At 39.3% G+C, this 15924-nt stretch overlaps 2 protein-coding genes across 9 annotated transcripts in view; one reads left to right on the forward strand and one right to left on the reverse strand.

The window, feature by feature from the left end:
* C13H9orf85 (chromosome 13 C9orf85 homolog) overlaps window positions 1–344 on the reverse strand; it is a 129176-nt gene extending 128832 nt beyond the window's left edge. For all 7 annotated transcript variants that reach the window (XR_003901722.1, XR_003901724.1, XR_003901723.1 and 4 more), the window contains exon 1: window positions 155–344. Coding sequence is in view for 4 of the 7 variants with exons in the window: in XM_029919474.1 (XP_029775334.1) it covers window positions 155–256 (102 nt within the window). In the remaining 3 variants the exon portion in view is untranslated. The remainder of the gene's footprint in view (window positions 1–154) is intronic.
* Window positions 345–729: 385 nt separating this feature from the next.
* ABHD17B (abhydrolase domain containing 17B) overlaps window positions 730–15924 on the forward strand; it is a 46870-nt gene continuing 31675 nt past the window's right edge. Inside the window, exon 1 of one of the 2 annotated variants that reach the window (XM_029919470.1) lies at window positions 730–1343. The gene's annotated coding sequence lies outside the window, so the exon portion shown is untranslated. Of the gene's footprint in view, window positions 1344–1499; window positions 1559–15924 lie in introns of those variants that run through there. The other variant, XM_029919471.1, reaches the window with a different exon arrangement.

The following is a 15924-nucleotide window of genomic DNA, read 5'->3' on the forward strand; positions in this document are numbered from 1 at the left end:
GGGAAAACCATTTTAGAAAAGGTTGCATGGCAGCCAAAACTAACTCTGGGCGACGGTCCACAATCACTCTCGCCAACTCGTCGCATTTCCTTTTCCCCCTCCACTGAACCATTCCCTTCTAGAGTCAGATTTGGCGCAACAGGCAGGTTCCTACCTTGGTCTGAATACTCTTATCAAACTTGTCATTTTTGAAGCTAAACGTATTCTGGTGCCTCTGAGGCCTGGAACGAGCCACGTTCCCTTTCTGGGAACTCATCGTGGAAACCACAATCACCTCCCGTTGATACAAGGAAGACGCGGAGAAGACCAAGATGCCAGGAACTACTCAATGGAGACCACGCTTCTGTCACTGACCCGGAAGGAACTTATCCAGCCTTTCCGCCCCGCCCCCGTCAACCACGTGACTCACCGAGGAGGTCAAAGGCCATCCTCTCGTGCCTCAGAACCTTCAACGTTCTCCTATGCTAACCAGTCTCGACCCATCCCCCTCCGCACAACCTCTCTCAAACCTGGCATTTAAATCCCGCTTCCTTCGAAGCGACTATTCCCCCATTGGTCCGAACATGGCAGTCCATCAAGGCAGAGAGGCGCAGAGCCTTTGCTTCTATTGGCTCTTCTTTTCCGCAATCCCCGCCTCCTGCCGACCAAGCTCAGCCTCTCCCGGAGCCCCACTCCGCTGTGCGGCTTGTGATTGGTGGAAGTCCGGCGAAGCTGGGCTGCGTCCCTCCCCCGGCCCGCTCCCCGGCTGGAGCCCGGGTCAGCTTGGCATCTCCCTCCAGTCAGTGACCAACTCCTGCCTTAGCGAGTGTTCTGCTCGTCCCCCTCGGTTCCCTCCCAGCCTTCCTCCCGCCATCGGACCTAGCCCCGCAGTGGCAGGCTGAGGAGAAGCGAAGAAAGGAGGGTTAAAGAGAAGAAAGACCTGGCTGGGTCTGGGTGGTGTCTGCAGTGCCAGAAAGGGAGGTGGCGGCGGCGGCGGCGGCTGCGACCACGGCCGCGCGGGACGTGAGGCCCGAGAGCAGCCGACGGCGGCGGCCGCTCCAGAGCCTCGCGCCGGGGCCGTTAGTCAGCAGAACGCGAGCCCGAGTGGAGGAGCCGGGCCGGCGCGAGGCGAGACTCCAGAGCGCTAGCCGGCCCCCTCGGGCGCCGCCGTCCCTCCTCGTCCGGGCCCCGGGGGCTGCGGCCCTTATCCCCCCCTCCTCCGCCGCGCCCGCCCGCAGGCCGGGAGAGTCCGGCGGTGGCGGCGGCAGCAGCGTGGGTCGCACCTTGTGGAGGACAGCGCGTCGGCCCAGGCTCTCTCCCGGCCCTTTCTTCCCGACACCTTGGCCTCGGCCCCTCAAGTGCAGGTGCGTGGGGCCGCGGCCGGGCTCGGGGAGGGGGCGCTAGGCCCGCAGCCGCAGCGCGGGAGGGCAGAGCCGGGGCCGGGAGGGGGGAGGGGAGCGGGAGGCGTCTTTGTTGTTGGCGACCGGGATCTCTCTCGGCGCCGGCGAAAGGCGGGGAAGCCACTTCGGATCGGGTCTGGTTTCGAGAGGCTTCTCCGGTGGTTCCGGGAGCGAGAGGGGTAGGAGAGTGTCTGCGATCGGAGAGGCTGCGGGGGGTCTGGGGGCGGGCGAGAGATGGACCGAAGGACAAGGAAAGGTCTTGGGTCCTACTGGCAGAAAAGGGTCTCGTTTCACTTGTTTTGCTGGTTCCGGTGGACCGAAAGATGGGGTCAGGGTCACATTCTCCTCCCTGCCTCCCTGGGAGGTTGGCGATGCCTGAAATCTTTCTCCTGAATGTCCTCGTGTGTGCCAGCCTCGATCTGAGATCGAATCGGCCCCGTTCTCGAAGATTTGTGTGTTCCCGGCGGGCAGTCATAAGGTCCTTTTTCTCTAGGCGGCCCAGCTTCAACTATTTCGAACTGTTTTCGAGCCCTAGGGGAGGCTCATTAGTAATCGCTTTGAGTTGGGAAATGAGAGGTTTTGTTTGGATTTTTTTTTTAACCCTGAAACGAGAGTTCTGTCGAGTTAAGAGTGTAGGGTTGCGAAGGCTTTTTTTCCCCCCTAAGGAGAAGTGAGTTTAACCCTAGCTTCTTGTTAAAAAAAAAAAAAGTTCATAGCTTTGATCCTTGGGGAGATTTCTGCCAATGCCAGAACACGATTTTTTTTTTTAACGGTGCTTTGATTTAAGTCTGCGTGAGGTGGGTTTGATAAGCAAAAAAGAGGAATAACGGAATACAGAGAGGGTGGCCTTTACCTTTTGGCCGTTTATGAAAAGGTATTTTTCTATTTGAATGTGTTTCTTAGTATATATGTATATAATACTTGATGGGCAAGATGATTCATTGATTTTTTTTAAGGCTCCAATAAATAGAACGAATTTTGGAGAGCTTGTATCAGCATTCAGAACTGCCTAATGTGTCTGAGTAAAAAATCAGGTACACGTTGTATAGTGTGTATCTGTTTACATTAACAGCAAAACTTACAAAAAATGAACTTCTCTCCATAGTTTGTCATTCTATGTTGATAGCATAAATTCATTTGTGTGACATATCTAGTATCTAATCGTAATCAACATTTTAATAATCATAACTATGCCTAAGTCTTTGCTTGTTGTTTGATATTTATTGTGAGAGAAGTGGTGGCTTAAAGAACAGTGGAGATAGCCATGTTTCTACTTAAAAAAGTAAGAACATCCCTCTTGAAAAATAGTTGCTGTATTATCTGAGGTCCATGGGGAAATGAATAGCACCCTCCCCCGTATTTTGACCTCTCTTGTCTCCTACTCTAGTATTAATAAGGTTAATTGGGAAGGATAGGATTAGATTTTTCGCAGGCTAGGCAGTTTTAATTTTGTCCCTTGCTGTACAGGAATGTACTTAGTAAGTGGCTTGTTTCCTTGAGTATCTTTGCCTATTTTGAAATATGTGTGCAGTGATATCTGACAGGGTTTTCTATTTCCTGTGACAAAATTATCATAAAACATCATGACAAAATAATGTTTTTGGTAACTTAGTGAACACAGAAATACTAGGCAATTCGTATCTGTTCCACGTTCTGTCACTGAATTGGTTTACAACGGCAAGCGAGCGATCCCACATCTGAGTCAGTTTCTCCATCTGTAATATAGGGACTAATAAATGTGCCACCTGCTCACGTTCTAGAAAGTTGCTTTGGTTATAAGGCATTAGTTGTTTTAGTGGAATAGGAGCACTTTTTAATGCAGTTCTCTTATTTTGGTGTTGTGAATTTCAATTCCTTGGTGAAGAATTAGCCTAAAGAAATGTAGTTCTAATAGGGAGACTGTCTATCCACGTGCCATCATCTAAGAATTGGGAACTCAAAATTTCTTCCATGTTAAGATTGGTGTTAATATCTTTAGAATCAGTGATCACAAGAACATATGTTGGTTTATTTACTGGCAGATTTAATTTCTAATATATCCAAGGTTTTCTTAATTTTCAAAAATTACTCCTACCTTTCCTACCTCCTTAAAAAGTTCTCATATACATTGCTCTGTATTTAGACCTCTCAAACTCAGTCGTGTGAGTTGGAGAGGAACAGTGATGTTTTATGACATTTTTACAGATAAAGCCCAGAGAAGTTAATTCTTGGAATTGCCTAAAGCTGCATAATTTTTTAAGAAGCGAAACTGAGACTTGAACCTGGGTTTTCCGACTTCGAGCCCTGACTCCTTTGCTTTGGAGTAGTGTTTTCTAAAGAGCTGTCTGGACCGAACAGGTTTTGCCAAATCAGATGAAATAAAAAATAACACAGCAGTTTAAGTATTGGTAACATATGATGTCATGAATATTCATGCACTCATTAGTCAGTTGAAGAAATAAATACAAAATGAAACGAAGCTTCCTTTGTACTCAATACACCCCCTCTTAAATCCTACTTCCTGTTGCCCCCACACCCAGCCACTAACGGGAAATTAAAATACATCCTTCCTATCCATGTGTTCATACTTCACTACATGCCTTTATGTCCATGAACATATATAACTTTTCTTTGATTAAGACTATTTAAATATATTTGTATCTGTAGCTTGCTTTCTAAACTCAATTTACCAAGATTTATCTACGTTATTCAGGTTACTCTGTTTTTACTGGAATAATGGTATATGTTCCATTATGTGACTATCACATTCCTTTGGTCATTTTACTTTTTTCCAGTTGCTTATTAAACACTGGTATAGGGAATATTCTTGTATATGTTTTCTTGGGTACACGTGCAAGACTTCCTCTAGGGCAGTGGTTCTTGAGCCTATATCCCATTTTTATAAAGAAATATTTTATAGCTTGGGGCACCTGGGTGGCTCAGTTGGTTAAGTACCTGACTTCAGCTCAGGTCATGATCTCAAGGTTCCTAAGGTCGAGCCCCACATCAGACTCTCTGTTAGCACAGAGCCTCCTTCAGACCATCTGTCCCCCTTCTGCTCTGCCCCTCCTCCACTCTTGCCCCCTCCAAAAGTAATTTAAAAAGCATTTTTTGAAAAGTTGATCTTTTAAAAAATGTATTTTATAGCTTTCACAGTACTGCCCTAAAATGAAATTCAAGATAATCAATACATTCATTTAAAACTTAAATGAACGGGAATGCCTGAATAGCTCAGTTGGTTGAATGAACGTCCAGCTTTGGCTCAGGTCATGATCTCATGGTTCATGAGTTTGAGCCCTGCGTTGGACTCTGTACTGACAGCTCAGAGCCTGGACCCTGCTTTGGATTCTCTGACTCCCTTTCTCTGCCCCTCCTCTACTTTCACTGTCTCTCACTCTCTCAAAAGTAAATAAACATTAGAATAAAACTTAAATGAACTTACAAACCTATTAGTAACATTAAAACTTATAGTATATTTACATTATATTTTAAGTAATGTTCTTACTAAAATATGAGAATTTATAACAAAGTAATGTATTTCACTGTATAAATGCTCAGACCAAACCATACTCTAATCTTGCCACTGAGTATGATAGTACACTAGTAAATCAGAATTCTGGGTGCTTGTTAGAAATCGGAACCTCAGGCCCTACCCTACTGACTCATGCTGAATTTTAACAAGATTCCCAGGTGATTTGTGTGCACATTAAAATCTAAGAAGCACTGCTGGAAGGAATAGTGGTACCCAGATACTTTGCATCCATGGTAGTATCACCATGAATAGAGTATGCGACTGATAACAAATTAAAATGGGTATGTTGAATTGGTTGTTCAAATACCGATGGTGGTCACTACATTGATAAATGAGTTTCTAATGTGCAATCTTCTCTATACAGCGGTGGCATTCTTTAAAATCTTCATCTGTTTTAAAGCGATACAAATATACTTTGTGTTAAGTCCCGTTTATAAATATCTGACCTTATTTCCTCCTCCCCTCTTCATTCTCTTAAATGAGTGACGATCAGAATATTCAGAAGTCACAGGACATGGGCAGCATTATTATCTGTGTGCACCAAGAGTGCCTGGTGCTCCGGCAGCCATTCAGTAGTGACCCCGTTTGTTAGCCAACTAAAAAGCCGTCATTGAGAAAGATTGCCCTGAGATATAAATCCAGTGGTAGAGTGCTAGAGCAAAAGGTATGAGTAGCTTCAACTTTATTGGATAACTACCAGTTTTCCTATAAGTAATGGATGAGAGGGTCTATATTCCCACCTTCCAAATACTTTATTAGACTCCTTATGCTTTGCCATTCTGAGGAGTACATGAAGAGTACCTTGCTGCAGTTTTCATTTGCATATCCCCGGTTAGTCCTGTAGTTGAGAACACTTTATTTTTTGGCCATTTTTTTTCCACTCATGTTCCTTTTCTGTAAATTGTTTCCTTGTTTTTTTTATGGGATTGTTTATCTTAATTAATTTGTAAGTGCTTTTTATGTGTCCTGGATAACAGTGCTTGGTGGCCCTTACAGATATCTTCTAGGTTTTTTTTTTTTTTTAGTTTTATTTATTTATTGGGGGTGGGGAGGTGGACAGAGAGACAGGGAGAGAGAAAATCCCCAGCAGGCTCCTATTATCAACGCAAAGGCTGAGGTGGGGCTGGAACCCACAAAATCATGAGATTGTGACCGGAGCTGAAACCAGGAATCGGACACTTAACCAACTGAATCACCCAGGCACCCCTATGACTAAACATTCTTAATTCCAGTGAAATATATATATTTTTAAAGATTTATTTAAGTGATCTCTACACCTGATATAGGGCTGGAACTCAATGACCCCAAGATCAAGAATCACGTGGTCCACCAACTGAGCCAGCCAGGAGCCCCTAGTCAAATATATTATTTTATGATTGTGCTTTTTCTCTTTAAAGGAATTATTTTCCATCCTAAGGTTATAAATATTCTGATACGGATTTTTAAAGTTTTACTTCTTCATATTTAGATCTTAAATTCATATGGGACAATTTTTATATAATGAGGTGTTGGTGAACCCAAATTTACTCCAATAAAATCACTACCCTTCATAGTGAAATTAATGTCATTGTTTATGCTAATGTTTCTGATGAAATGAGTGATAGTAAATTGTATTTATTTTTTATTTTTTTTATTTTTTTCATTGACATGTATGAGGCCAAGCGTCCTTGTATTTAGTTTTTAATAATTTTTGTGGCAAAATTAAAATTTGGCAACTCTGTCATTCTAACTTTTTAAAAATTTAGGGGTGGCTTAATCAGTTGACATCAGACTTCGGCTCGGGTCATGATCTTCTGGTTCATGGGATCCAAGACTTGGTTGCATTGGGCTCCATGCTGACAGCTCAGAGCCTAGAGTCAGCTTCAGATTTGGTGTCTCCCTCTCTCTCTGCCCCTCCCCTGCTCATGCGCGCTCGCTCGCTCTCTCTCTCTCTCTCTCTCTCTCTCTCTCTCTCTCTCTCTCAAGAGTAAATAAATAGAGGCACCTGCGTGGCTCAGATGGTTAAGTGTCCGACTTTGGCTCAGGGCATGATCTCACGGTTCAAGGATTCGAGCCCCGTGTCGGGCTCTGTGCTGACAGCTAGCTCTGAGCCTGGAGCCTGCTTCAGATTCTGTGTCTCCCTCTCTCTCTGACCCTCCCCTGCTCATGCTGTCTGTCTCTCTCTCTCAAAAATAAATTTTTAAAAATTAAAAAGAGTAAATAAACATTGAAAAAATTTTTAGGATAAAAAGTAAAAATTTAACTGATTTTTGAAATCAATACGTTTTGGGACCAACTGCTTTAGAGTATTATAATTCCCATGTTCCATTCTTACATTCAGCCTCTGAAGCATCATAGAAAGTGAGCAGGCACACATTACATGCTGATCTTTCATTTGTATCCTGCACATTTCAGTTTGTTTTACATGTGTTTTCATCATGTTGTATTTGGGCTAGAATTTTTTAAATGGTTATTTATGACCCTAATTTTTAAACACAATTTTAGACTAAATTTAAATATTATTTTAATGTTAATTTGGCTCAGATATAGCTCCTAACTATTTTGTTTTCCCTGAGAATGGTTACACAAGTTCTTGCATACAGTTTAAGGTGAAAAGTGGTAAAGGGAAATTAGGTTAGTGTCTATTGTGTATCAGTTTCTGTTCTAGATTTTGGGGGTTAAGCTGTAAATAAGCAAATATCCCTAGCTTCCTAGGGTGTGCCACCTAGCAGAGGACCATAGGCAATATAAAAAATTTTTAAAATATTTAATATATAGAAAGTGATAAATACTTCCAAAGATAAAGCAGTGAAAGGTAAGGAGAAATCAAAAGGAGGCAGTTTGACCTATTAAATAAGGTGGTTAGGGTAAGCTTCCTTGAGAAGGGAGAGCGGAGCAGGGGTGTGCAGCCAGGGCACCAGCCCGGCAGATACTAGCAAAATCTTGGAAGAGGGGACAGATACAGTCTCTAAGTCAAACACGTAGCCCTGGTTCTACCACTGAAGTTGTGTTTGGACAGATTGACTGACTTAAACCTGAAGCCTTGATTTCCTCCTGTATAAAGGAATGATAACCTGGGAAAAGTATTATTAAGATTAAAGGAGATACCAAGTGAAAACACCTACCTCCTGCCCCCACCTAGTTCTCATACGGCACTCTGTACTTTATTTTCATAGCATTTGTCACAGTGTAATTATCTGTCTCACCAGCTGATAAATTTTATCCCACCTATTCTGAAATACTAACAGAAAGAATCAGTCAGTGTCATAATATATTTTATTAGCATTAATTTGTAAACTACCTATAACCCTTTTTTATGTGTGAAAATCCTCTCAGCTTTGTTGAGAAAGTGTTTTGTATTTATAGTGTCTTTGTGCTAGTGCTTCAGATTGCATTACAGGCATTAGCTCATTGATCACCACATACCATCTTCGTAATGGAGGCATTGGATATGTATCGTCTTATACTTGGAAGGAATTGAAGCTGCTAATGATATAAAGTGACACAGAAAGTCAAGGTGAATTTGGATGAAATATGATTACATTTGGTTACATTTTCCCTGTGCTCCTTTTTGTTCCTTTCTGCAATATTGCTGAAACTGACTCTCTATAAAAGCAAAATATGTAGCTTATGTTAAATTGTTAAATCGTGGCCTTTGGAAAATCATTAGGACACAAACAGTATTCTAGCTATGACTTTTTTTTCTTCCAGTTTTCCTCTTAAGTTTCTCGTAGTATCTAAGGGTGCATTATTAGAATTGGCAATAGAGGGACACCTGGGTGGCTCAGTCAGTTAGGCATCCAACTCTTGATTTCAGCTCAAATCATGATCTCACTGTTCGTGCAATCAAGCCCTGCTCAGGGCTCTGTGCTGGCAGTGTGGATCCTGCTTAGGGATTCTCTGTCTTCCCTCTGCCCTGCTTGTTCTCTCTCTCTCCCTCCCTTCCTCCCTCTCTGTCTCTCAAAATAAATAAACAACAATAAAAAGAATTGGCAATAGAGTTAGAGGTCTTCACTATTAAAAATACATACTGCTAAAGAAATTCAAACATTATTGTTGTCTTAGATTATTAAATATTTATTTTTAAGATGTAGTCACATTAAAAGAATAGGATTTGAAATAAGTATATGCTTAGTATAGGTCAGAGTGAAGAAGAAAGAGGGTTGAAATAACCTCATTAACGTGGTATAATAAGCAAGTCTATATTCTAATCTCACAAATTCAAAGTAATATAAAAGTTCCTCCAGGAACTAAAATAGAAGACATTATCATTTTATCAGTTACACTAAACTTGTTTTGCTTCTGAATTCAGATTGTTCTTAAATGTGTTTTTAAAATTTAAGTCAATCAAAGTAATTCCTCTAATAAATTTTTCCCAAAAATACTATCCACTGACTATGACTTATATATTTTGTTTTTACCTCTAGCTTACCCATCCCCAACCCCAAAAGTAAAAAATTATTCTCTGCATATCAGTTATTTGGTAACTGGTTTGTGCAAGCTTATAACTGAAATGCTATGGGTTACATTTTGTTCAGAGCTTTTTACCAGACCTAAATGTTGCTTTTATTAATAAAGATTTGGTGCAGTAAAGTTGATAAGAGAAGAACTTTTTAAAATTATTCAGTAAGGACATTCAGATACAATCCTCTAGGGTAATGATTTTCTATTTTTTTTATTAGAATTCATAAGAAAGATATTTTGCTTCACAACTTGATACATGCATATGCATCCTCAAAAAGTTTCACCGAAGAGATTAAATCTGTCACCGTGAACATTGTTCAGGGGAGATTTTTTTCCTCCTAGAGAACGGAGTAAAATTTAAACAGAGGCTTTAAAACAGTAAAAGTTGTTTCATTTATTTGTAAGGGAAGTGGTTGAGTTGGGGGTGGGGTGTGGATCAGCCAACAGAAAAGAAACAGTATATACAAAGGCATAGATGGAGGGAAGAAAGACTAGATCTCACTGAGGAATAGTAGTATGATGTTTAGTAGAATGAATGAAAAGGGATATGCTCAGAAACAAGGCTAGAGACTGGGAAACAGAGAGTTGAGGGAATCATGTATGACTTACTGAGGAATGTATTTTATTCAAGAGAGCTTGTAGGGCCCCTTGAAAGATTTTAAACAAAAAAGTGACATCACATGGCATCAGTATAGAGTATGGATTAGAGGGGTATGAGATAGATTTTAGTGAGTGATTTTATAATGTTAAATAAAACATGATTGAGCAAAGATGTGGCTGAGGGAGTGGAGAGAGATACATAGGATATGATGGGCCTTGACTGAATAAGAGGAATGAAGAGAGGGGTAGGGAGGAGAGAGCTTACGGATGGAGATGCTCAGGATCTGTAGCTTGGGGGAGAAGTCTGTGCTAAGGATCTGTTTTTAGATATAGGCCTCCTTAATGTATAAGAAGTGGTTAAAGCCATGGGTATGATTGAAATAAAAAGACTGGAAAACAAAAGCAGACCAAAGTAGCAGTTATTAAACCAGCTGTGGTTTGATTGCATCTATGTCTAAGACTAAACATTTTTATTTTTTAGGGTAAAATTTCCCCAAAGGGAAGAACAAGAAGAGACTACCGTAATTTAAGTTTTGCCCACTGAAATCACTTTAAAATAATTTTTTGAACTTAGTTCCTGTTACAATTTTTTATGTAAATGTTCTTTTTCACAACAATGTGTATTTTAACAAAAATAGAAAAGACATAATGTCCAAATAAAAGGGAAACCTTTAAAATGATTAAGCCCACTACTTCTGTCCTTAGCTTTTCTCATTTTGCCAAAGAATGATAACTTTATCATAGACCACTACCAGTCTTCAAATGACCCTTTCCGAGACTTCTGAGATGACAATTTTATACATATAAATATAGTACATTGTTACTATTTTATAACAAACTTCAATTTTTATAGCTGAACATCTATGTTCAGGAAAACTAAATATTGTATTTTCCCCTTGTTAGAAACTCTTTCATAGTTTGTCTTGCTGTAAATTGGTTAATTCGCAGACTTCTAATAAATTAATAAAATGATAAAGTGAAGCAACTCTGAGAAATACATAGCATTAATTCATGAAACTATTTCCTTTTGTTAACTCACTAGATACTTCTGGGTTTTGTTTATTATGACTTACTTTTAAAATTGCCAAAAGCCATTGTAAATCCAAATTTTTTAAAGATTTTTATTTTTAAATCTGTACACCTAGCATGGGGCTTGAGCTTTCAACCCTGAGATCAAGAGTTGCCTGCTCCACTGACTGAGCCAGCCAGTGCCCCCAAATATTTTTAGAAATAGGGCACCAAGTTGCTCTAACATACCACTTCGTACTACCTTACCTTGTCACGTTTTGGGAATATTCTCCTGTATACCTAAACATATTTGCTTATAAAATGTAACTACTGCCTAGTCAACTATAACAGCACATCTTTCTTGAACTCATTCCTATCAGTGTGAAGAACAGAGCTAGATAGATTCGTGTTCTTTAAATCTGGAGTTCTGCTTCTGCCTTTAATACGACTGGAAAGCAGATTAATAGAGAAAATCAAGATTCAGAGGCTTGTAGCCACCATATTGCCAACATTCTCCTCCCCTAAGTCCTGAAGGTATGGACATGGTTAGCAAGACATCTGCTGATATTCCTTGATGTCAATGCTAAAAAAGGAAAAGGGAAGGACCTGGGTTCTTGCCATCTGGGTATCCCAGTCACTAGATAGTCTGGTTGTAAGTTTGAGCAAGGATAGGCTCCACTACCTGAGGCCTTCAGCAGCTGCAGTTGACTACCCTAAGTAGACGGCAAGGCAAGTCACCTTTAAAGATAAATTTGCTGCTGTTATGGTGGTGGCAGGGCTTTGATTAGTACCTTACGCTTAAAGAGCCTACGCTGCACCTGGGGGTCTCAGGAACAAATCATTTATTTTAAATGCCTGAACAATAGAAAAATGACTGCTTCTCTGTCCACCTCTTGATTGCAGCTCAGGTCATGATCTCGCTGTTCACTTCATGGAGTCCCACATCAGGCTCTGTGCTGGCCATGCAAAGCCTGCTTGGGCTTCTCTCTCCCCTCTCTCTCTGCCCACCCTCCAAATAAATACACATTTTAAAGAAATGAATGCTTTAAGATGTAAATCCTTCTCATTAGAACACATTTTATACCAAAAGAAACCCTCAAACATAAGAGAATGTTGTTCTGTTTTTGCCAATAGAAAACTTAAATTATCTCTTTAAAATAATTAATGAGTACTAGGCTCTTTAAATGGCCTCCCAAATTAATCAGTTGGGAACCATTTCAACTTTTTTTCTTTTTGGCCAGCCATCAGATAATCCTTCAAATAAAGTATTTTCCAACTTTTCAAAAGACACTCGTGGTATAACTTGATATATAAAAATATTGTATTACAGCTTTATAATCAGGAAATTGATTTTCAATGTTGCAGTTAATGGGCTTTGACTAGATAAAACATCTTTAACTAGCAAATTAGTAATTTATATGTGCGATAATTGTTTTCACCTTAATGGCGTATTTATTTAACTGCCTCTCTCAAGGATTTTAAATTTATCAGAAGGTGTTTTTTTTAATCCATAGAGTGCAGTGTAAATAGAAATGCAGTTTATTAATTATCATGATTTCCAGAAAGTTCAAGCCATAAATTACATTAGTGTTGTGAATCCTGGTTCAAAACAACAAAACAAAATTTATTTTATATAGATTATATTTAGCATTCACTCCATTTATATTCTATCAGGTCTTTAGACATAACTGTAAGTTCTTATTTTCTTTACTCTTTTTCATGTAGATTGTTACTGATCAGGTACTTCCTAAGTAGTGCTAAAGAAAACACATGGTCACTGACCTCATAGTAAAGACAATAGACATTTATCGAGTAAGCCCACAGGTGAATACATGACAGGGATCACAATTTTCAACTAAAGAGGAAAAGAACTTGGTGTTATGAAAAGGAAAAACCTAACTTAGCTTTGGGGTTGGCAAGATCTCTCTGAAAAGGGGCATTTGAGATTGGAGAGAAAGCAAGTAGAGGGTGTGCAAACAGTGGAAACATTTTTATGCTTTTAAAAAAATGGAAGATGAGGAGGGAGTCCACAACCACAAGTGATGAAAGGAGAGTAACAAAGTAAATTCGGAAAAGCTAACAACAAAGGCCTGATCGCCTAAGGGCTTTAAGAACCCGTGAAGTTAGATTTTATTGCAAGTACTGAAGGAAGCCATAGAAGAGTTCTTAAGCCGGTTATCGCCCTGTGGGCTGTATACAAACTAATTGTAGATTTGGAGAACATACTGGAGAAATACACACTTACTCTCAAATACTTTCCATTTGTTTGTTTACTCACACATTTTGTCTTATTCCACGTAACCTTGGTCAGTCCTTTCATTTACAAAAGCTGGGAACTACAGTAAAGCATAGAAAAGTAACTTAATCAAGAGAATTTTGTGTCTCCTCTACAGTTAAGGGTAATAAAAGTTGAATGGCTTCTCCATCAAACTCTGTTTTTGTATTTATACTTAAAGATACAGAGGCCAGTATAAACTTCCTGCTACTTGATACTGTTTTGACTTGTATTTACTAATGCTCCACAGGTTTCCTTTTTTTTTTAGAAAGTCATATTTAGAGACTTTTTATATTCTTGATATTGTTAATAGAATGTACAATCAGATTTCTCTTTCTATAGGGACAATGAGAGTAAAAGAACTGTATCTAGTTATATAAAGAAAGATAATGTGAACATAGGATATGATGCCCAAAATAAATCCAGGCAGATTACAAAGGAAAAGGAGGATTCAGTATAGTAAAATATTCTTGGGGGCACCTGGGTGACTCAGTCAGTTAAGCATCCGACTTGGGTCCTGATCTCTCAGTTCATGAGTTCAAGCCCTGCTTTGGGCTGTCTGCTGTCAGCAAGGAGCCCGCTTCAGATCCTCTGTTCCCCCATCCCTTCTGCCTCTTCCCTGCTCATGCTCTCTCTCAAAAATAAATGAACATTTGATAAACTAAAATAAAATGTTCTTGCTGGAAAAGCTCCAGCTCTCATTAAAATTGATGCACTTAGGGGCATAAGAATTCATTTTAAGTAAATTAACTACATCCTGAGTGGTATGTAAGATGATATTTACTAACACAATTAGTGACATTTAGAAGGATGAATGGACTTTCCATCTTTAAATCCTTGCTTTCTCCCTCTTCCACATAAGTATTTACACCAGAGGTACACTACATGTGTAGAGCACCAAAAAACTAGCTGTCAGATTCTTCCTAAATCAGGTATCAAAGATCTGTCCCAGCCGTTTTCTGCAAGCCTCTGTTCCTCTTCTCTCTATGACACTCTTCAGTTGCATTACCTGCCATAAAGAATCAGAAATTTTCTCTATTGGCTTTGACTAAAAGACTTTTGTAGATGTAGGCTAGAAATTGTCTCTAAAAACAAGTCTGTAATATTCACTTTTTTTGCTACTTGCCTCTTTAAATATAAGATGTAACTTTTATTAACAGAAACATCAGTAAATCAAGATGATCTTTATTTTGCAGAGTAGATATATGTGTTATTAATGTGAAGAAGCATTACTTTTAAATCAAGTGTTGAGATACCTGGGTGGCGCAGTCATATGAGTGTCCAGCTTTTCTGCTCAGGGCATGATTTCATGGTTCTTGGGTTCAAGCCCTTCATCAAGTCTGTGCTGACAGCTCAGAACCTGGAACCTGATTCAGATTTTGTGTGTGTGTCTTTCCCTCAGTCTCTCATAAATAAACATTAAAAAAAATTAAATGTACTCAAGTGTTTAGTTAACTAAAGGATGTGGTTTATACATTTTGCAATACTATAAGCATTTGTCGATTTTCTACCTTCTGAATAGTATGTTTCACATGGCTCCACGTAGTAGGTTGAAATGTGTGCCTGTTTGAGGCTTCTTTTTGAAAATCTTAAATTTCAAATCTTAAAATTTAAATAAAATCTTTGGGTGCCCAAGTGGCTCAATCAGTTAAGCGTCTGACTTTGGCTCAGGTCATGACCTCGCACGCAGTTCATGAGTTGGAACCCCCCCCCCCCCCCGCCCATTGGGCTCTCTGTCCCTACCTGCTCATGCTCTCTCTAGTTTAATAATGAACACTAAAAAAAGTATTTAATTTTTCAGCAGTACCATAGTTACCAAGTCACTGTGCTCTGCTTAAGTCATTGGTACATAGGCTTTTATGCAGTTGCCTAAATGATGTATCATTCTGTCTAATACATGTATAAAGAACTACAGTGGTTCCTGTGCCTTGTTGGACAGAGATTTGTTTTCAAATTAAAATTTTTTCATTTATCTAATTCTTCCCTTTTCTAATTTTTTCCCCTCCTTTCTACCATGCCCCTTTTGCTTTAGTTCTTTCTCAACATCATACTTTTACCTGTATTATCTGCTCAGCCTAGAGAGTTTTCTCTCTGCCGTTAGATATCACATCCTAGTCTAAGTTCTAACTTCACATGGTTTTTCCTAATTATTGATATCTACCTTTGTTTGATTTCTGAAGCTTAAAATCTACCCCATATTATATAAGTACTTAATTTTTATGAGATGAAAAGACCATTGATTCATTAATAATAAGTTATAAATATTCATTTAATACATTTAAAATATTGACTACCAATTTACAAAAGAACACATGAATTTAGAATAAAAAGAGACTTGAATGAACATGAAACTAGTTGCCATATTTTTCAACTGAAGAAAAAGACTCAGAGCCATTAAATGATTTACCAGAAGTCTGAAAGAATTTGAATTGACTCCTAATTTATCAAGTATGCTGTTGTTTTCTTTAATTAGGCATTTAAACCTTATCTCTTTGAAATAATCATTCTAGTTCTTGTTATGTGTACTCCTTAAGAAAATGTGTGCAAAAGGTAAAATATTCTTGTTTGAAAAAACATTGACAAGATGTTTTATTGTTGAGAGAGGAAAGGTATTAAGCACAAGTGAGGGTGACAAGTGTTGACTACACATTTTCTAGGACTAGTGGTATTTCTTCAGGTTTGCACTTACTGATGAGTATAGTTAAGAC

The sequence above is a fragment of the Suricata suricatta genome, chromosome 13, assembly GCF_006229205.1.
Source record: "Suricata suricatta isolate VVHF042 chromosome 13, meerkat_22Aug2017_6uvM2_HiC, whole genome shotgun sequence".
Taxonomy (NCBI): domain Eukaryota; kingdom Metazoa; phylum Chordata; class Mammalia; order Carnivora; family Herpestidae; genus Suricata; species Suricata suricatta.